Source organism: Cebus imitator, unplaced genomic scaffold (assembly GCF_001604975.1).
Source record: "Cebus imitator isolate Cc_AM_T3 unplaced genomic scaffold, Cebus_imitator-1.0 Scaffold4, whole genome shotgun sequence".
In the NCBI taxonomy this organism is placed as follows: Eukaryota; Metazoa; Chordata; class Mammalia; order Primates; family Cebidae; genus Cebus; species Cebus imitator.
Genome location: NW_016107319.1, coordinates 14,760,959 through 14,783,659, shown reverse-complemented (window position 1 = coordinate 14,783,659; position 22,701 = coordinate 14,760,959). Strand labels below are relative to the sequence as shown.

Here is a 22,701-nt window from a genome sequence, read left to right as displayed (position 1 = left end):
AAATATTATATTTTCATGAAAAAATATTTTTTCTTATGCTTTTCATGATCTTAATTGCCCCAAATCATTTTTATCTAATTGTATATGAATGAAAGTATTTAGTTTTCAATTAATTTGTAGAACATTAATTTTAAAAAGTTATTTATATATTTTTTTCATTTTCAGTGTTTCTGAAATAGTACATGATTATGGGGAAGGATTTTGTGGGTGACTGTAATATACTGGGTCTTTTAAAAATAATCTCAATCAGAATTAATAAATATGTATAGAGAAAAACATAAAATAACCTGGCTAAATAACATTGTAATTGTTTTATCTTTTTGTTATAATTCTTTTCTATTTTTCTATTGTTTTGTTTTCTCAGAGTTAGGTTAATATTTGAGCATCAATTAAAATGAGATCACATTTTGTTTTTTTTTTTTTGAAATGAAGTCTCGCTCTGTTGCCCAGGCTGAAGTGCAGCAGCACAATCTTGGCTCACTGCAACCTCTGCCTCCTGGGTTCAAATGATTCTCCTATCTCAGCCTCCCAGGTATCTCAGATTACCAGAGCACACCACCATGCCTGACTAATTTTTGTGTTTTTGGTAGAGACAGGATTTTACCATGTTGATCAGACTATTCTTGAACTCCTGACCTTGGGTGAGCCACTGGCCTTGGCCTCCTAAAATGCTGGGATTACAGGTATGAGCCACTGTGTCCAGCCAAACACATTTTCTGAAAGGTGAAGCAGGGATGTTATCTGGTTGTCTACAAACTTTTAATATATTCTTGGCTCCATTAAATTGTTTTCATAACAAAAGATGGGCCTCAAAATTAGAGAAAAAAATCAGTCAAACACAATGTTGGATAAAAAAGATAACTTATTTAAGAGGAACTGAAGATGTTAACTTCAGTTAACTTCATGTATCCTTTCCTTCTACCAGCATTTATGTACCCATATTTGTGTGTGCATATGTGTTCATTTTTTAATACCTGGCTGTGGAATTGCTGGATCATAGCATAGTTGTATGTTTACTTAAGAAGCAAAAGAGTTTCCCAAAATACCATTATTCACTCTCAACAGCCATCTATGAGTGTTTCAGTTGCTCCACATCCTTTCCTACATTTTATGTTGTCAATCTCATTTTAATCATGTCAGTGAGTTTACCCATTGTGGTTTCAATTTTCACATCCTTGCCTGATTACTAATGATGGTAGGCACTTTCTCCATGCATATTTTTTATTTGTTTATTTTCTTTTGTGAAGAATCTGTGTTCTTTGCCAATTTTTAAAATTGAGTAGTCTTTTTATTATTGAATTGCAGAAGTCTGTATATATTCTGAATTTAAGTCCTTTGTCATGTGTTGTGAATATTTACTCACAGCCTATAGCTTGTCTACTTTTTTCTTGCCTTTTCTTCAGAGCAGTTTTTATTTTTGATTAAGTCCATTTTTCAGCTTTTAAAATCGTGTGATTTTGTTTCTTTTCTAAAAATATGTGTCTGTTCCAAGATTGTGAATATTTTCTATCATTTTTCTCCAGTAGCTTTTTTGTTTTAGTTTTTGTATTTTAACCTATAAGCCACCTCAAATTGATTTGTTTGTGTGGTTTAAGATAGTACCATTTGTTGAGGAGACTTTTCCTTCTCCATTGAATTGCTTTGGTACTTTTGTCTTTGATATTATGTGTATAGGTCGATTTAAGTACTCTCTATTCTGTTCCGTTGGTCTGTTTGTATATCCTCTTGCTAATACCATGTTATCTTAATACTTTTAAGTCTTGAAGTCATGTCATGTATACCCTTCAGTTGTTTCTTTTTTAAGATTGTTTTAGCTCTTCTTGTTTCTTTTGTGTTTCCTAGTAAAATTTTAAATTACCATATCAATTTTGAGAAAAATTCTGCTGTGATTTTAACTGGGATTACTTTGAATCTATATATCAATTGAAGGGATATGGAATAACAATCTTAAAATTAAGTCTTCAATCTCTGAGTATAGTGTGTCTCTTTATTTAGGACTTCTTTAATCTCTCAGCAGTGTTCTATATTTTGAATATAAAGTTCCTACATGATATTTAATAAATTTATCCTTAGTACTCAGTCTTTAAACTAATATAATTAATATTGATTTTACTTTTTTCTAATTGTTTCAGTTTTTGTATAGACTACAATTTTTAATTTACTTGGCATGCTGTAAACATTGCTAAATTCACTTTCTAGTTCTGCTAGTTTTTAGATTCATTAGAATTTTCTACATACATGATCATATAATCTGTTAATAAAGACAGCTTTACCCCCTGCCTTCCAATTTTATGTCTACTTATCATTTTCTTATTTTATATAACTGATTAGAAACTCTAGCACAATGCTAATAGAAGCAGTGACTATAGACATCCTTCCTTATTTTAAAATCTTAGTTAAGATATTAAATATTTCACAAATATTAGCTATAGGTTTTTAATTGTTCCCCTTTCTTGGGATAAAAAAGTTCTCCTTTAATTCCCAATTTGCTATAAATAAATGTTTTTTAAAAATGTAAATAAGTGTTAAATTTTGTAAATTTTTAAATGCGTCTATTTAAATAATTAGTTGGTTTTTCTCTTTTAGTCTCTTAGGGTAATGAATTACACTCATTAATTTTCATATGTAAAGCCACCCTTGCATGCTTGCTCTCTGCCCAAGTGATCAATATCTTCTTTATCTTATGCTTTTCATATATTGATAGATTTAATTTGCTAGTATTTTGTTAAAGATTTTGGTATCTATGTTCACTGAGGACATTGGTCCATAATTCTCCTTTTCTTATGATATCCTTGTTTGATTTGCTATCAGAGTTATAATGGCTTTATAAACTGTTTTGGGTTTCTCATGCCTCCCTCAGAAGCATACAGCTTTTTTCTGGTATCAGTGTAGAGGTGGAGAATGCGTGGCTTTTCTGATTCTTCTCAGCGGCATTTATGCAGTGTTTGGATTGGAGATAGACTTCTCTGGGTTCTTCTGCTCCACCCCAAACCAAAAGAGGACCCACACACCTCTTTCATGCAAGAGTTGTCTCTTAGGTCTCCTCTCCTGCCACCAGTCTTTCTCATTGCCAGGCAGTGGAAGCCCTTACATAAGAGTAGGAGAGTCAGTGCAAATGCCCCTTTTGTCCAGGGCTTCTGAGGATTGTACACTCTCAAACTGGGTCACAATTGGCCTTTAAAGATTAATGAAATTTTTATTTGTTTTTTTCTTGCCTGCTTCTGTGGTGGCCATCTCTTCCTCTTTGGTCTGCCCAAGGTAATATGGTTTTGTGTTCTGTCTCTGTGGAGGAGTTTGTCAACTTTGTATTGCGGTTCATCAGATTGCCTTGTGACCAGAGCACTCTAGCTAAAAATAAAGGAAACCATTATTTTGTAGACTGTCTGGTTTGTTCTCATTGTTATAGTAGGAAAGATCTTCTTTTATGGCTTTCTATGTCTAAAGTAAACATAGAATTCTATGTATTTTAAGATTTTTAAATGGTATTTCTTAATATTGTACCCAAAAGTTGGTTTAATACATTTGATTTAAAAAATTTCTTATCCTGTGGACCTGAGTTCAACCTATCAGGATCTATTTCCTCTATTACTATAATTAGTGATACAGGGAATGCTTGATTAATTGATTTGCCCTATTTAAAAAAAGTATACATGTAGTTCTACTATTTATAGAATAATGAACTATGAGTCAAAAAACAGAGTTGGAATCTCATCAGATTATTAATATATTCTGAGCTTCAGTTTTTTCTTTTCTAGGACTGAAGAAGTAATTCTTGTTTTTTCTACTTCTCAGTGGACATGAGGCTAACATGAGAAGAGGCATGCAGATGTTATTTGTAAATTTTTAATATGCAAAATAGAAAATTTGCTGATAAACTGTTTTCAGAAAGGAGCATACATACGTAATTAAAATTGAAAACTTTGAAATGAATTTTAATTCTAATAGCTTTATATTCATAATACTTTATGACCTCTTTGCAGTAGTCAGGAGAGGGTATATTTTATACATAGAAATAATTGACAAATGTTTATTGAGTACCTGCTGTCTGGGCTAGATGCACTGCTTGCTGCTGGAAAGATACTGGAGAACAAAGTAAAGATGTTGACCTAGTAGTGCTTACCTTCTGGTTGAGAAGATAGCTAATAAGCAGGTAAGCACATTTCTGATGCTTTGCTCTGAGAATAGTTTTGACCTTGGAGTTTACAATATTTTCACCAGTCACCCTGTGAGGACCTGGAGAGTTGCTTGGGAGATTGCTGAGATGTGCCTCCTCATACTTTATAATGCAATTCCACTCTTTCTTTTTTAAAGCCACACTTTGTTGGAAAAGTATGGTTATTCATGTTTTGCTGGGAGTCTGATCTCTTTTCCTCATGAATAGATGTTTAATTCAAACATTTTTTGGCATTGGGAAAGTTTGTGCATTTTGGAATAAAGTCAAAAAACATTTTATTATGGAAAATCTAAATATACAAAAGTAAAGAAACAAGGATAATAAATCCACAAATATTCGTTACCCAGCTCCAACAATTATGATTTCATGGTCAGTATTATTTTATCTATGCACCCATCCAATTCACATCTCGGCTTGGATTAGATGAGGCAGAGTCTTTGATATCCATACATAAGTATTTTTCAGCTTGTATTATAAAAGATGAAGAACCTCTCCTTAAAGCACAATCAAAATACATCACCTAAAATTAACAACTTATTAATATGAACTAATATACAGTAATTGTTCAAATATCCATGTTTTATTATATTTGATAGAGGCTTCATTCAAATGCAGATGGAGTTGTTACATTTCTCTTGCTTCCATTTTTTAAAAGGATAAAGACTTTTGTTATAAATATACAGATTGAAAGTAAAAATGTCATCTGAGTTTTAAAGGCAAAGAAGTGTTGACTAAAGGCTTTTTGTTCATTTTTTGAAACGTGACCATACAAAATACTGTGCTATATGTATAGGAATACAAATTAATTTTAGATATAATCCATGCCTTATAAAGAATTTACAGTCTTCTGGCTGAGTTACAATATGAGAATCTACAAGGCAATGGGGTGTGTTCTGTCCTAGTGGTGGAGACTAGTAGTTCTCATTCTCCATGATCATGCATGTTAGCAAAACAGGATCAGTGAAGTGATTGCAAGGTATATTTTTCTAAATACTGAAAAGAAAAAGCTCACTTTGGGAGGCCAAGGTGGGTGGATCACTTGAGGCTGGGGGTTCGAGAGTAGTTTGGCCAGCATGATGAAATCCCATCTCTACTAAAAATATAAAAACTAGGTGTGCATAGTGTTGTCTACTTATAATTCCAGCTACTCAGGAGGCTGAGGCAGGAGAATTGCTTGAACCCAGGAGGCGGAGGTGGCAGTAAGCCGAGATCATGCCGCAGCACTCCAGTCTGTGTGACAGAGTGTGATTCTGTCTCAGAAAAAAAAAAAGTATAAAGCTGAGAATTATTTAACTTTTGAATAATTAGAGTGGATTCAGGGCTATCTTTGTTATCATGTAGTCATGTTCCTTTTTTTTCTTGATATTATACTTTAAGTTCTAGGGTACATATGCAGAATGTGCAGGTTTGTTACATAGGTATACATGTGCCATGGTAGTTTGCTGCACCCATCAGCCCATCATCTACATTAGGTATTTCTTCTGATGCTATCCCTCCCCTAGCACCCCACCACCCAACAAGCCATGTTGTGTGATGTTCCCCTCCCTGTGTCCATGTGCTCTCATTTTTCAACTTCCACTTGCGAATGAGAATATGTGGTGTTTGGTTTTCCGTTCTTGCCTTAGTTTGCTGAGAATGGTGGTTTCCAGTTTCATCCACGTCCCTGCAAAGGACGTGAATTCATTTTTTATGGTTGCTTAGTATTCCATGGTATATATGTGCACATTTTCTTTATCCGGTCTATCACTGATGGGCATTTGGGTTTGTTCCAAGTCTTTGCTATTGTGAACAGTGCCACAGTAAACATACATGTGCATGTGTCTCTATAGTAGAATGGTTTATAATCCTTTGGGCATATACCCAATAATGGGATTGCTGGGTCAAATGGTATTTCTAGTGCTAGATCCTTGAGGAATTGCTGCACTGTCTTCCACAATGGTGGAACTAATTCACACTCTCACCAACAGTATAAAAGCCTTCCTATTTCTTGGCATCCTCTTCAGCATATGTTGTTTCCTGACTTTTTAATGATTGCCATTCTAACTGGCATGAGATAGTATCTCATTGTGGTTTTAGTTTGTGTTTCCCTAATGACCAGTGAGGATAAGCTTTTTTTTTCTTACATTTCTTGGCTTCATAAATGTCTTCTTTTGAGAAGTGCCAGTTCATACCCTTTGCTCACTTTTTGATGGGGTTGTTTGTTTGTTTCCTGTAAATTTGTTTAAGTTCTTTGTAGATTCTGGATATTAGCCTTTTGTTGGATGGATAGATTGCAAAAATTTTCTCCCATTCTGTTGGTTGTATGTTCACTCTGATGATAGTTTCTTTTGCTGTGCAAAAGCTCTTCAGTTTAATTAGATCCCATTTGTCACTTTAGGCTTTTGTTGCCATTGCTTTTGATAGTTTAATCATGAAGTCTCTCTCAAGATATGCAGAAAAGGCCTTTGATAAAATTCAACACCCCTGCATGCTAAAAACTCTCAATAAACTAGGTATTGATAAAACGCATCTCAAAATAATAAGAACTATTTATGACAAACCCACAGCCAATATCATACTGACTGGGCAAAAACTGGAAGCATTCCCTTTGAAAACTAGCACAAGACAAGGATGCCTTCTCTTACCACTTCTATTCAACATAGTATTGGAAGTTCTGGCCAGGACAATCAGGCAAAATAAAGAAATAAAGGGTATTCAAATAGGAAGAAAGGAAGTCAAATTGTCTCTGCAGATGACATGATTTTATATTTAGAAAACCCCATTTTCACAGCCCAAAATCTTCTTAAGCTAATGGGCAACTTCAGCAAACTCTCAGCATACAAAATCACTGTGCAAAAATCACAAGCATTCCTGTAATCAGTAATAGAGAGAGAATCAAATCATCAATGAACTCCCACTCACAATTGCTACAAAGGGAATAAAATACCTAGGAATACAACTTACAAGGGATGTCAAAGACCTCTTCAAGGAGAACTATAAACCACTGCTCAGGGAGATAAGAGATGATGCCAAAAAATGGAAAAACGTTACATGCTCGGTGATAGTAAGAATCAATATTGTGAAAATGGGCATACTGCCCAAAGTAATTTATAGAATCAATGCTATCCCCATCAAGCTACCATTGACTTTCCTCACAGAATTAGAAAAAACTACTTTAAATTTCATATGGAACCAAAAAAGAGTCCACATAGCCAAGACAATCCTAAGCAAAAAGAACAAAGGTGGAGGCATCACACTACCTTACTTCAAATTATACTGCAAGGCTACAGCAACCAAAACAGCATGGTACTGGTACCAAAACAGATATATAGACCAATGGAATATAACAGAAGCTTCAGAAATAACACCACACACCTACAACCATCTGATCTTTGACAAACATGACAAAAAGAAGCAATGGGAAAATGATTCCCTGTTTAATAAATGCTGTTGGGAAAACTGGCTAGCCATATGCAGAAAACTGAACCTGGACCCCTTCCTTACATCTTAACAAAAATTAACTCAAGATGAATTAAAGACTTAAATGTAAGATCTAAAGCCATAAAAGCCCTAGAAGAAAACCTAGGCAATACCATTCAGCACATAGGCATGGACAATGTTCCTTTGAATTCAAATGTACCCTCACGAGTGGAAAGAAAAAAAATAATGATATTAAAGCTTAACCTTGAAAGTTGCCCATAATTTGGGAAAGTAGAGATCAGTGAGGATGGATTACTGGGAGGACCATGGCATAGGCAACTGTGTAGAAATGGGTCTCTACGTTATTTTAGGTTAAGGGAGCAGAAAGAGTGTTTAACTGGAGGAAAGTTTCAAATGTGGACATAGTAGTAAGACCAGTAAGGTAGATTGAAAAATATCAAAAAAATAAACTTAATTTTGTCTTTAATTATTCTTAAAATTTCTATTATAGTAATACATATTATGTTTCTCAAAAGAATCAAATTTTGTTGAATTTGATCTGTTGGTGTGTAGGAGGGAAAAGACAGAGCATCTGTGGAATATTTTATTAGTACTGTCAATTTTCAATTACTAGTAATAATGGAAACAGAAATTCATGTGGCTATCTGAACTTCAAAGATAACATCTAAAGCATTAATATTCAGAAATTTCTTCATCCTCCCAAGGCTTAGTCTTTCGCTTATATTTATAACAAGTAGAAATAATGGTTTGTGTTTCATTTTGCTTTCTATCTGATGAAAGGACTGAAAAGGATAGGTACAAATTGACTAATCCATACATCCAATAATTGTAGATTGATGCAGTAATAGAAAGCCTTTGCCTTAGGTCATTTCTCTATTCTCGTTTCTTATATTTATGTGTGATATTTGCTTTATCTTTTGCTTTAGCTCTATCGCTTGGACTTTGTGAGCCTCTTAGTACTAACATAGATTTTTAACTTAATTCTCCACACTGCTATGCCTACAATTTAGTGAAGTTCCCATCAGTCGTATACAGTTCATACCTTGTAAGGTAACAAGCTAGCTCCCTCCCAGCCCTGACTAGGAGAGTAGTAAAGAATAGAGTGAATTTGGAATGAACATACAGACATAAGCAGGGCTATGTTCTGTAATTATCCCTTAGTTTTTGTCACTAGGATCTTTCTTTTCTCTTTTGAATGTATTACTCTAATGAGCTTTCAATAAAGATAATGTTACATTAGTGACCTTCAATCTTGACAAGCCAGTCATCAAAAACAGATGGAAATAACAAAATTAATAATCTTATTTTTGTTTCCTAAAAGGGCCAGCTCATTGAATTTGCTTAAAATTTGCACAACAATTCTAGCTCAAGCATAATATGTGAATAAATAAAATACCAAAGATTTATGACTATACATTTTGTAGATAATTTTTATTTTCTAAAGCTTAATCTTTCTTTCACATAACTAATCAAATACCTCTTCATTATAGAAATTCTGGAAAGCCAAATGTTCAGGTCTGTGTTTTTTTTTAAAACCTGCAGAAATTTTCTTTAATGATGGAGCTTATAGGTGAAGGTATTATGGAAAGTCATCCCTTCACCCCAGTCATTCTCAGTTCTAGGTTTCCCAATGCTGGGATTATCAACCAGCTTCAGAGAGAACTGGTAAGGTTGGTTCACCGCTCAGCTAACATAGCCTGCTTCTGTTCATTCACCTAGCTTTTAAACTGTTAACATAGGCCGGGCGCGGTGGCTCAAGCCTGTAATCCCAGCACTTTGGGAGGCCGAGGCGGGTGGATCACGAGGTCAAGAGATCGAGACCATCCTGGTCAACATGGTGAAACCCCGTCTCTACCAAAAATACAAAAAAATTAGCTGGGCATGGTGGTGCGTGCCTGTAATCCCAGCTACTCAGGAGGCTGAGGCAGGAGAATTGCCTGAACCCAGGAGGCGGAGGTTGCGGTGAGCCGAGATGGCGCCATTGCACTCCAGCCTGGGTAACATGAGTGAAACTCCTTCTCAAAAAAAAAAAAAAGAAAAAAGAAAAAAAAGTTTTGATTGTATCAGATTGTTTCTATGTGATGTAGAAACCAAACTGGGCAGAGTTTGAGCCGAATACATCCAATATGCCTAATCACTCATGTCCAACTCATATGTGTTTGCCTCAGACTCACAGACTGCTTCCTATTCTTGTCCTCCAAAGCTCAGTGGCAAGTCTAGTTTCACAGTGAAACCATGGTTTAAGTACAATGGCAATTGATATGGAGAAAGAAACAATTAGAGTAACTTTCCTTAAGAGGTGGCTGTATGTGAGTAAGGTATTTAAGGTTTCATGAACTCTGCAATCAACCTACTTAGAAATAAGATAATAAAATACAGAAAAAAATTGATTAAACAAAAATCTATTAACATTTTGGCACAATTTCATTGGTATTTTTGTTTATGGATTTTTTTTGGCCTATAATTAAAAAAACGAGGTATATGAGATTTTTTTCTTATAGTACAGTTATAATGTAAAATACTTAATAAGCATAACTTTTGTTGTTGAGGAATAATTCAATGCATGATATAGTAAAATGTGCTTACCCAGTCTCCCATTTCTGGACATTTATAGTATTTCCTATTTTATTTTTGTATTGGAGCCCCAAAGACCACCCCAAGTTTGGTGATTCATTAGAGGGTCTCAGAGTACTTAGCATATGGTTGTAGTCATGGCTAAGATATATTACAGTGAAAAATTACAAAGTAAAATCAGCAAAGGGAAGAGGTACAGGAAAGAAATCCACAGGAAACCAGGAGCAGGACTCCAGTAGTCCTCTCCCAGTATAATCACAAAGGACGCCCTTAATTTCTTCAGCAACAAATCATGACAACATGTGTGAAGTGTTATATACCTGGGACGCTTGTTAAAAACTTAGTACCTAAGATTTTTATTGGAGCCTAGTCACATAGGCATACTCTGCCAAGCATGTATCAACATTCCAGATTTCTGGAAGGAAAGCAGATATTCAGCAAAAACCATATTGTGTGTACAATTGGTCTGGGTATAGAGAGACACCCTTATAATTTATGGGAAGTTTCATATCAGGAATTGTTTACCTGCCGAGTTCTAACATATGAACCAAAGATTAATTTTACAAGCAGATCTTGCTAAGAACAGCAGTCTCAAGCTTGCTATATTAAGTGTTTTCTGCATAATTATTATAATTAATGCTATAATAAACAACTTTGTTAATCTGTAGTCATATTTGAGATAATTTCCTTATGAAAGACTCTTAGAATTGGTATTACAAAAGTTGTGAACTTTTAAAAGACTTTTATTACTGACAATTACTTTCCTAAAAGTCTTTTCAAATTTTCATTTTCATCAGGGATATATGAGTTCAGGCATCAAAGCCTTGGCTAAAATAGGTAAGGCACATATGATTCATACCTCAATATGTAATAAACTTGGAATAATTATTTTTGTAAAAAAATCGAATTATGTGAGAGGAATAAAAAACTACTTAATTGTTGCTTCCTTTTCAGGTAGACCATTAAGAAAATGCTTAATGATCACTCTTAAATGATCACTCAGTGTCCACTTTTCCCCAGGACCTCTGTCTTTCTTGCTTAGAAACCTAGACTTCACTGTTATCTGTAAAGCATGTATCATGTAGTTCACCATAACAATCATTTGTACTACAAAAGTAGTGCATACCCTGTTCCAGGAACTGTGGTTATGCAGGCAGCAGAACAGTACCTGGGACACAGTCCCCATCCTGCTGGTGTTTGCAGCCCATTACCCGCAACAGCTACATTTGGCAGTGTGCTTCCTGACAAAGATGACAAGTGTGCTGCCATCCAAGAGGCTTTTTCAAATTACAAAGTCAGATAGTAGCCCTTACATTGCAGAAGTAAATCTCAGATAGACTTGGCATCAGCACCCCTGATTTTCCTAATCAAGAGTCTTCCCTTTGTAAGCCTAAGACCAAAGTTTTCTAAAGCTACTATGACACAACAGGCTGTGTTTCTCCCTTCCTGGGAAGGTAATATGAGTTTTGACTGTTATCTAAAGATATTGTGGTTCACATTCTTTGCCCCCCACCACACCCACCCCCTGAAAGGTGCCATTGAGGGCATATTTAAAGGAAACATTCATTTTTTGTATGTACCTTTATTCAAGGAAGTTTAAACAAATTGTATTTTCTCCTTTGCAAATACAAAATGTTCTCTTTAGAAAGAGTGAAATTTCGTCTCAGTCTAATGCCTACTTAGAAGCAAGTATTTCTAAAGTTTGTGTTGCTTTCTCCATACCTTGCTTTGTCATAATTTTAACATAATTTTTGCCTATTTTTACCTAAAGTCATATAGACTTAATGTGTTTTCTCTAAAATTGCCATTAGTTATGATTAATTGCAAAACATTGGGAAAATACAGAATACTATCATGACAGTTATATAGTATTCTGCTACCCAAAGACAATTGCTGTTAATTTTTTTCCTCTTAGTTAAGTCACCCAGCTTTATAGGAACACCCAGAGGCTGTTCCTATGATATAATGAAGAGCTTTGTGAAGGGCAAGGCCATGATTCAGGTGATTCAGTTTGAATTGCTAAAAAGGAGAAAACTCATATTTAAGTTGTGAGAAAATAAAAATCGCCATTATATTGGGTCTCTGGGTACATGATCCAAACCAAATAAAATGTTTAGTATTTGTAAGTGCATAGCAGAACAAACTGGTTATTGTTTCTTTGGATAATAATGGAAGAGGATTCAATTTGAAAGCTCATTTCATTTGAACTGTGAGTGAGTTCAAGTTTATACCCTAGGGGAAAAAAATGGTTTGGTTCCTGAAAAAAAGTAGAATATGCAGAATAGAAACTGTGAGGTAAAGCCAGGCAGGACCACACTTTAAGACCAAGCTATAGAATCCATGTAACTACCCCTGATACTATGAGAAGTGCATTTATTGGTGAGGGGAATAACTGCTGGTTCTCTTATACTGTGGTTTCTAAATTCTTTTATTGATTCATGCCTTGGTCTTCAGTTAAATGTTTTCTGAGCAGATTTTCAGAGCCTTGGTATATTTGAGAATGATTTCTTTTTTCTGGCCTTTATACATTGAAGACAATTTTGTTACAAAGTTTATTTAACTTTTCACTTTTCTTGAAAATTCTGTTGGTGTTATATTATTTATTGATTATTTTGCTGTTTTGCTGTTTAACAGAATAAATTTGAGAATAAGCTGGAGTTTATACATTTGTAGATGTTTTTCTTCTTGAATATGTATGAAATTTTAAAAATTCTAATTATTTAAACTTTCTTTACTCCTGTAATTTTGCAGAATATACTTGTATACAAGTCTCTTAATAAAGTTTTCCCAAAATGCAATGAACTCCAATAATCAGATGATTCAAATCTTTTGTTTAGCCCAGAAAATCATTACATAGTATGTTTTCTTCATTTCTGATTATTCTAGTTTCATTTTCAGTAATGTGTATAGTTCCTTTGATGGATATTTATTTTTTGTGCTCTTAATCTATAATCTTCTCTCTCATAATTCTCATCTTTGGATGCTTTTCTTCTGCATTCTAGGAGTGCTTGCCAAATCCAGTCATTTGATATTCTGTGCTGTCACTTATACTTCTACTAACTCTGAAGTACATTTTTATTCCACCATTACATTTTTGTTTCTTTGTATTTCTTGCCTTTTAAAAATGCTAATTTTCATTTTTATTTGATTTACAATTATTATTATTAAACTCTTAGTTTTTTTTTTCTCATTGTTTTGGCTTCTATTTAAAAGAGTTGGCTTATTATAATATAGTGAGAATGCCAAGCACTTTTCTAAAATTTTCCCCTGGGTCTAGCTGAATATTTTTAGACTTAAACACTTTTACTGAATTTTTAGAATTGTAGACTGTGTTAGTTTCACTTTGGCTGCTGTAACAAATTACTGCAAACCTGGTAACTTGAAACAATCCTCAATTTTTTCTTATATTTGTAGAGGCTGTAAGTTTGAAATGAATTTCACTGAATTATGTCAAGGTGTCTTCAGGACTAGTTCCTTCCAGAGACCCTAGGGAAGAATCTGTTTCTGTGCCTTTTCCAGTTTGCTAAGGCTACCTGCATTCCTTGGCTCATGATCCCTTTTTCACATCACTCCATTCTATTTTCTGCCTCATTACATCTCCTCTTTTGTAGTAAAGTCTCCCTCTGACTCTCTTGTAATGACACTTGTGATTCTGTTTGGGGCCCACCAGGACAGTCCTGGATAATCTCCCTTCCCATTTCAGAATCCTTAATTTAATCACAGTTGCAAAGTCTCTTTTGCCATGTAAGCTAACATTTATAGGTTCCAGGGATTAGGACATGGGTACCTTTCTAACTGGTCTACTACAAAGGCCTTTTCCCTTGTGTCAGAGTCACAGATAAGCTTCAAGATAGACCTGGGCTCATATAGCCTCTTACCCGCTATCTGAACTTGAGCAAGTGACTTAATGTGTTTTCTCTTCTGACAAATGGAACATCTGCCTCATAGTGTTATTCTGCAGCATAGTTCAGGTAATGTATGTAAATTGTTTAGTAATTTGAGCCTTCAATAAGTATTAACAAGCATTACCATGATTAATGTAGGCCCTAGTTTATTTACTTTGTCCCAGATAAGGAGAAATTGATCTATGCAGTGAGTCATTACAAATAGAAAGAACATTTGGATTTTTCTCAGGGATGAGAAAAATCTAGTTCTGTAGTTGATGATTGCACGTCAATGCCTGGTACTCTACCTAATTCCCAGTAACTTGCAGAGACATTTGTCTTGAACAATTGAGCTCTGCTGAGGTAATGATTTTCCTATTCCACACCGTCATTATTATTTTTAGCTATTTAGCTCATGAAAAATTACAATCTCCGTTATGCATTGTTATTAATACCTGCCAGCCCCAGCCTCTGCACAGAACTCTTTCCTTACAATCAGACTGTATCAAACACTGCTGCTCTGTTTACAATAGCAAAGACCTGGAACCAACCCAAATGCCCATCGATGATATACTGGACAGGGAAAATGTGGCACATATACACCATGGAATATTATGCAGCCATCAAAAATGATGAGTTCGTGTCCTTTGTAGGAACATGGATGAACCTGGAAACCATCATTCTCAGCAAACTGACACAAGAGCAGAAAATCAAACACCGCATGTTCTCACTCATAGGCGGGTGTTGAACAATGAGAACACATGGACACGGAGGGGAGCACTACACACTGGGCTCTGTTGGGGGGAAATAGGGGAGGGACAACATGGGGAGAAATGCCAGATATAGGTGAAGGGGAGGAAGGCAGCAAATCACACTGCTATGTGTGTACCTATGCAACAATCTTGCATGTTCTTCACATGTACCCCAAAACCTAAAATGCAATTAAAAAATAAAAAAATAAAGCACTGCTGCTAGAGCCAGGGCTACTTTCTTTCCTAGTTGTTGTCTTGGAGCTGCAGTGTCTAAGTGGATTGGGGTAGATCAAGGTAGGAAAAGGGAATCAGTTATTTGAAAACAGCACCTACATTAGAGAAACATTTTTTGTTCTTTTTTTTTCTGTATTTTTTTCCTTGGAATTTATTAAGCATCTTTCTACCATCTTTCAGATTAGGATGGGTTGAGTATATTATTATGTAAAAGTCACTAATTGCTTTCCTCAATTCTCTTCCATTATCCTAATTAAATTTTCTTCTCAATTGCAAATTGGTAAATGCCTAGATTTATTTTTTGTGACCTTGAGATTTTCATCTTCTCCTTTATCATTATAGTATTTCAGTCAGGTTGTAAAGGGGCTGCCTCACAGATGAAGGTAACAAACCATATTGAACCAGAAGTCTTTTTTTTTTTTTTAACAATTTTTTTTAGCCACTATTAGCTTCAAAGTATCTACCAACCTTGTTCGAATAGAAATATTTGGCAATTCAGAAAGATGCTATTCAACAGTGATGCTACTGTTCTATATCACATTCTTTTCGCATCAGAATTAAGTTCCCATACATTTTCTAACCCACCTTAAGCTTGTTTGTTTCTTATTATTTGCTCTCTATCTACAAACCTCTGGTCCCATCAGATAGTCGAAAAAGGATTAGAAGTGTATCTTATTTGCTGTCTCAGCATATGTATTAGTCACAGTTCTCTAGAGGGACAGAACTAATGGAATATATATATATATATATATATATATACTCATAAATATATATGAGATTATTAAGTATTAACTTACACGATCACAAAATCCCACAAAGGTCCCACAATAGGGCATTTGCAGGTTGAGGAGCAAGGAGAGCCAATCCAACTTCTAAAACTGAAGAACTTGGAGTCTGATGTTCCAGGGCAGGAAGCATCCAGCACGACAGAAAGATGTAGGCCAGGAGGCTAAGCCAGTCTCCCTTTTCATACTTTGTTGCCTGTTTATATTCTAGCTGCACTGGCAGCTTATTAGATTGTACCCACCCAGGTTAAGGGTAGGTCTGCCTTTCTCATTCCACTGACTTAAATGCTAATCTTTTTTGGCAACACCCTCACAGACATACCCAACATCAATACTTTGTATCCTTCAATCCAATCAAGTCCACACTCAGTATTAACACACAAAGTGTTAAACACAAAGTATTAAACAGAACATACTACAAAAAGAACTATCCATATATGTTAGAAATGTTATAAAATAAATTGATATCCATGATTATTAACTGGCATTCAGTAGATATAAATAATTTAGTCTATCGAATCTTTCAGGACTCAGAACATGATACCCCAAAAATGTGATGCCTTGGCATGCTGAGTATTTTGGGCTGCAAGGATTGGGAGGACAGTAGAATCAGGAAGCCCTCTCTGAATTTTTCTCCCTAGAAGCTGGACATAGAAACTAGAATTCCTCTCCTCCAAAGCTAGCCATAAAACCCAGGAAATTCACCCCCGACTTCCTCCCTTCCCTCCTAAAGACTCTCTTGTGACAAATGTTCTGCCCCATGCCTAGAAGCCAAGAAGAATATGAAGAAATCGGCCTTGCTGAGGTTCCCTTAGTTTACTATCATAAGGTCATACCCTATTTTTGTCCAATCATACTTCTACATGACTGTCCATTCTTCATAAAAAAAAAATTTCCCTGAGCCTTTGGGTCTTCCTTTCTGAAGCCTCCCATGTTACACAAAACTTTGATAAATAAGCTTCTTATACTTTTCTCTTGTTAAGCAGTCTTTGATACAGGGATGTTACCTCCATGAAATTCCAATGAGGAAAATATATTACTTTTACTCCCCTACAAATCTTTGTTTTTATTGAATCCTTTTTCAAACAGCTTATTATAAGCAAACAAAAGAAGGTAGTTTAATTTTAGAATATATGCCTTGTTAATTTTGTACTATAATTTCAACACATATGAATTGATTTAAATGGACATTTCAGCCATTAATTCTAAAATTTAAACTAATGTAACAGATGGAATTCAGCCACCCAAGCAGGCTTCTGGGGTTTGATTACTCAAATGATTAAGATGCTATTTGTCAACTCTAGTTTACCACCCTTTTAATTATATAGATAATCAAACTAAGAACTGCTAATTCTGTCTCCTAACTATTAATTGTTTGTAATTACCTTCAGATTAAAACTGCATGTGCAATTAACTCAAAGAATTAATTGATACAAGAGAATTGATAAAAGGGAAACAGAACGAGTTTGGCATAAAAGAGGCTCTAGGGACACAGGACCACTAAACCCAGTAATGTCTTTGGCTTCATCATATCCTAATAAAGATACATTTTCATTTGAACTTCCTTCTACTCTGTGGAAGGCAGATGTACACACTGTTTCTTAAGAGCGTATGGTTTCTAAGTTGACTAAAACAGTGTATTTTTAAACTCTCAACTGCTGTTGCTTTTGGGTCTTTTGCTGAAATCTAGGTCAATTGAACAAATGTATTGACTTGCGATATGAAGATAATATTTATCACTACAAAAATTATAGCTGTAGGGAACGTCTTAACTACCTAAGAACTTTTCTTTCCTTCCTTTTTCTTTCCCTTGTTTCTTTTCTCATTCCCTGACATTATCACCTGTGGTAGATGATCTTTTCAATTTTCTGTGAGTAATTTGTATAATTTAAGCCACTAAAATAACAACTGCTTATTATGTTTTAGAAATGTCCCCCACCTCTGTAAATAATTGGCTAATTGTTAACTACATAAATTTGAACAAAAACAAAATAAAACTGAAAAATGATTACCATTATAAACATCAAGATGATGCTAGAAAATGAGGGGAGATGGTCTGGTGAAAAATATCTAAAAACCAGAATTAAACCCCCCTCCCTTTTTTTTTTTTTGAGACAGAGTTTCGCTCTTGTTACCCAGGCTGGAGTGCAATGGCGTGATCTCGGCTTACCGCAACCTCCACCTCCTGGGTTCAGGCAATTCTCCTGCCGCAGCCTCCTGAGTAGCTGGGATTACAGGCACGCGCCACCATGCCCAGCTAATTTTTTGTATGGTGAAACCCTGTCTCTACTAAAAAAAAACATTTTTAAGGATTTTCTTTTCCTTCATGTATTTATTTCAGTTGAATTCTGTGGGACCTTTCACTCTTACAGTTTTGTTGGTTAGCCTTTTAATCAATGCCAAATTTGGTTCTAATCCAGGAACGTGTGCACATACACACACACACACACACACACACACACACACACACACACACAGGGCACACCATTATATATTCAGTTTTATGCCACATACAAACCAAGTGAAATACTTTCAAGTCTAGATATGCAAATTAGATATGCATAAAGACAGCACACTAACATGAATTAATATTTTTTGATGATAGTCTAAAATACTGAACAAACACAAAGTCAGAAAGGTATCAGTATGAGTACTTATTTAACAATTTTTTTTTGTATTCAAGGATTGCTACTTTTTAACCCCTTGTTAAACTGATGTGACCATTTTGGTTTCTTTCTAAATCTTGATCTTGTTACTGCATTTTCCTCAGATTTGTTTACAATACTTTGTTCTGTCCTGCTGACTGATGACTGGGATTACTGATAAGATTTCTCTTCCACTTATCAGTATACAGCCTGCTCTTGTGCATATGTGTACACACACATGCATGCACACACACACACACACACACACACACACACACACACACACACTTGGGACTCAGAGCTTTTATTTCTATGTGGCATTATATGTGAAGATTGTTGACTCTAGGAAGGGTTTGTGAAGATTTAGTCTGATTAATGACTTGGTCTTCATCAAACTATTAGCTTATAACTTTCCACTGACTTTGTGGAATAAACTGGAATTTGTTGCATGTCACCTTCTGTGCCTCGCTTCTAAGGAGGAGTGATTAGCATATGTCAGTGTATGAATGATTACCTTGAGGATTTTAGTGGAGGCTTACTGCTTCCTGAAGCAGAAAAGTTATAGCTATATTTTCTGGAATGATACCTATGTACTGGGAGAAAATAATGTATCGTGTTTTCAACTCTGTAAGTCTGTTTTGTGAGTAAACAAGATAAAATATTTGAAAATGCTCTGGAGCCTACTGGAAAAATAAGTTACATAGATTTTAGTTTTATATTGAGTTATGCTCTTCAATGATCAAGAAGATATCCCCTTTGCCTATAAGATTTAACCTCTTCAGACCAATTATTATTTTTTTTAATTACAGAAGAATTTTATTTATTTAATTTTATTTTTTAAAATGGCACATAATAATTCTACACATTTATGGAGGTACAGAATAGTGTTTTTATACATATAATGCATAGTGATCAGATCAGAGTAGTTAACATATTGTTCATCTCAGACATTTGTCATTTCTTTATGTTGGAAATGTTCAATATCCTCCTTCTTATTCACCAGTGTTTACATAGCTACCTTGTTCACATTGCTAATGAATCAGAAACACAGAGCAGTTCCAAGTAAGTATAATCCTTGCCTTGGAAGAGTTTATATATTCAAAAAGGAGATTGGAAAGAGAAGCACAATTATATAAAATATTTATGAGCTGTTACTTACTGTATGTAGTAGTGCATTAAGAAGGGTAGGTAGGCCAGGAATAGTGCTGATGAATTGGAGAATACTTTGAATGAGTTAGGAGGGCATTATAAGAAATGTAAGGGTGTACACATCTTAATGACTCTTGTGTTACTCTTTTATACTCCCTTGCCCTTATAAAGCTGCCAAATGAAAGTATAAAGGGCATGGCCTTTCCCTTGTTATCTTCTTCTTAGGTACTAAAATGCTCAGATTCTCTATAAGTTACTCATTATTGGCATTTGCTTCCATTAAAAAATTTCATAGATTCACATTGAATTGTGATTGAAATGTGATTGTGTTGCCTCTTCCAGAGATTTTGCCTTTTTGAAAGAGGGCACAGACTCTCAACTGAAATGGAAGAAATAGATATAAAATTAAAATGAGGTAGAATGTGTATGTACTGATTAAGATGTCTCTGAGATAACATTACCTTTTCATTATTTTATGTTACTTCATTGCCTCCCCATAGACCATTCAACTTTATGATCCTGTAAATAAATTGAAGCAATAAAGTGACAGAATTTCTTACTTTTGAGTTTTCTATAAATTTATATAAAACTAAGCAGTCCATGGATGACTTTATTAAATTGAAAGTTTCAGGAAAGATTATGTATATATACACCCACACGTATATACACATATATACACATTATCACCTATATCCATATATACACGTGTGTGTGTGTGTGTGTGTGTGTGAGAGTGTGTGTGTGTGTGTATAGATATGAAGGCAAATTGGAAATATGACAATAGTTTGATTCATTTGGATGACAGGATTGAACTGAATTTTCTTTTTAAATGTTTAATATCTCTGAGAAATAAATGGACAAATAAATCCTAAATCTCCTTTCCATGATTAAAGAAGAAAAGTTCCTGTAGAAATCTTATGTACCAACTGTCACGAGACAGAGGAAATATGGGGTGATGCTGGCTCACCTTTTGTGCTTTCAACCTATTTACCTTAAACACTTTTAATAATTTACTTGGCAATTTCAAAACTTGTGCCTTATAATAATACTGAATTTTCTTTTAATGTATGTAACACAGAGAGGTTTTCCTTTTATTTTTATAATTGCTATTCACAAATATGATTTTGCTTTAAGATTCCTTTAAAAAAAAGAAGTTGATGTTCTTCAGGAGAACACAGTGAAGACAATGAACCTATTAGTTTTTTGATGGGCATGCTATGCAATAAAAACATGAGAGCCTTACCTTATGAAGGAGCCAATTAATTGAAGCCTCTCTCTATGCAATCCTATCACTTCTTCACTTCTCTCAGATTAGATGACAAGATGTGATTTTAGTACAGAATAGTGAGCCTATAAAGATGATTTGCTTTACTCTTTGCAACATTAAGCAATATAATCAGTGTGTACTTTTCCTGTATAAATATTGTTTAATATATGTTGATATTTCTAACAGACAAAGTGTTCTATGACTGGAGAGGATTTGTGCCGACAAGGTCTTTCCATTTGGCTTGTGACTTCAGTCAAGTTAGTTTCTCTCAATCATCATCAATATTTCGGCATTATTATAATGTAAGTATTTATAAAACTATATGTAGAGCGGAATTACCATTTCTCCAGTAAATTATTGGGTTAATTTTAATGAAAGCACTTGAGATTTTACTATGGACCTATTTCAGTCCTAAGATACTTCTCCATTGACATTCTTTTTTTCTGAAGCAATGCTTTAGTTCTGTTCTTTTGTCTTGCTTAAATTGTGCCGATCACCCTAACCCACAATATGTGTGTCATTTTTTTTATTTGAAAAGCATTAGTCAAAGTGATCATCACATGGTTTGCCCCAAATGTGTTAGCACATCAACTATTTTTGTAATGGTACATAGACTATCAAGAAAACATAATGAAGGCCAGGGGAGAATGTAGACATCTGTTAAAGGCATGATAATGGAAGGATTAAAAAAGCCAAGGGCAGTTTTACGATCACCTATTGATGGTTTTCTCAATGAAGACTCTAATCCAGGGCATGACAGCCTGTGATCTAAAAGTAGAGTTCGTACTTTAAATTCATCTGTTTGTTAAAGCAAGTCCTAATACATACATGTGAATAGTAGGAGAAACTCATATTATTCAGACATCTTTAGCTACAATTTCTTAAAAGGTCACATAACGCTATTTTACAACATTGTATTTCTTACTGTCTTTAAATATGTCTGGATTTCTTGCATCTCTCACATGTTCTGTTCTGTGTGTGAATATGTCTGTCGTGTAATGGTGTGATCTCAGCTCATTGCAACCTCCACCTGCCGGGTTCAAGTGATCCTCATGTCTCAGCCTTCCAAGTAACTGGTATTACAAATGCCTGCCACCACACCTGGCAAATTTTTGTATTTTTAGTAGAGACAGAGCTTCATCCTGTTGGCTAGGCTGGTCTTGAACTCCTGACCTCAGGTCATCTGCTCACCTTGGCTTCCCAAAGTGCTGGGATTACAGGTGTGAGCCACTGCACCTGGCCACATTGTCTTTCTTCTGTACTAATGCATCCCTGATGTCATATTGGATTAGGACCCTACCCTTATGACCTCATTTAATCTTAATTACTTTCTTCAAGGCCTTATCTCCAAATAAAGTTACAGTGAATATTAGAACTACTACATATGAATTTTAAGGGGACACAACTTAGTCCATAACATTATTAGACAACTGAAATATATTTTACAAAATTATTTTTTCTATCTGTTGAATAGTTCTTAATCTGTCATTTTAAATAACACATGTTGAATTTTTATATTTTTATATTTTTTCTGTAAACCAAAACTTTTAAGTTTGGGTTTGTTGTGTAGGTATACGTGTGCCATAGTGGTTTGCTGCACTTATCAAACTGCTACCTAGGTTTGGGTTTGTTACACAGTTATATGTGTGTCATGGTGGTTTGCTGCACCTATCCACCCACACCTAGGTTTTAAGCCCTGCATGCATTAGCTATTTGTCCTTGTGTTCTCCCTCCCCTCCCCATACCCCACCACCGCCTGACATGCCCTGTGTGTTGTTCCCCTCCCTATCTCCAAGTTCTTTTTTTTTTTTTTTTTT

At 34.9% G+C, this 22,701-nt stretch overlaps 1 protein-coding gene across 1 annotated transcript in view; it reads left to right on the top strand.

The window, feature by feature from the left end:
- Positions 1-22,701, top strand: part of IQCM (IQ motif containing M) — a 490,160-nt gene that overhangs the window by 187,318 nt on the left and 280,141 nt on the right. The window contains 1 exon segment of the mRNA XM_037740696.1: positions 21,071-21,190. Coding sequence (XP_037596624.1) covers positions 21,071-21,190 — 120 coding nt within the window.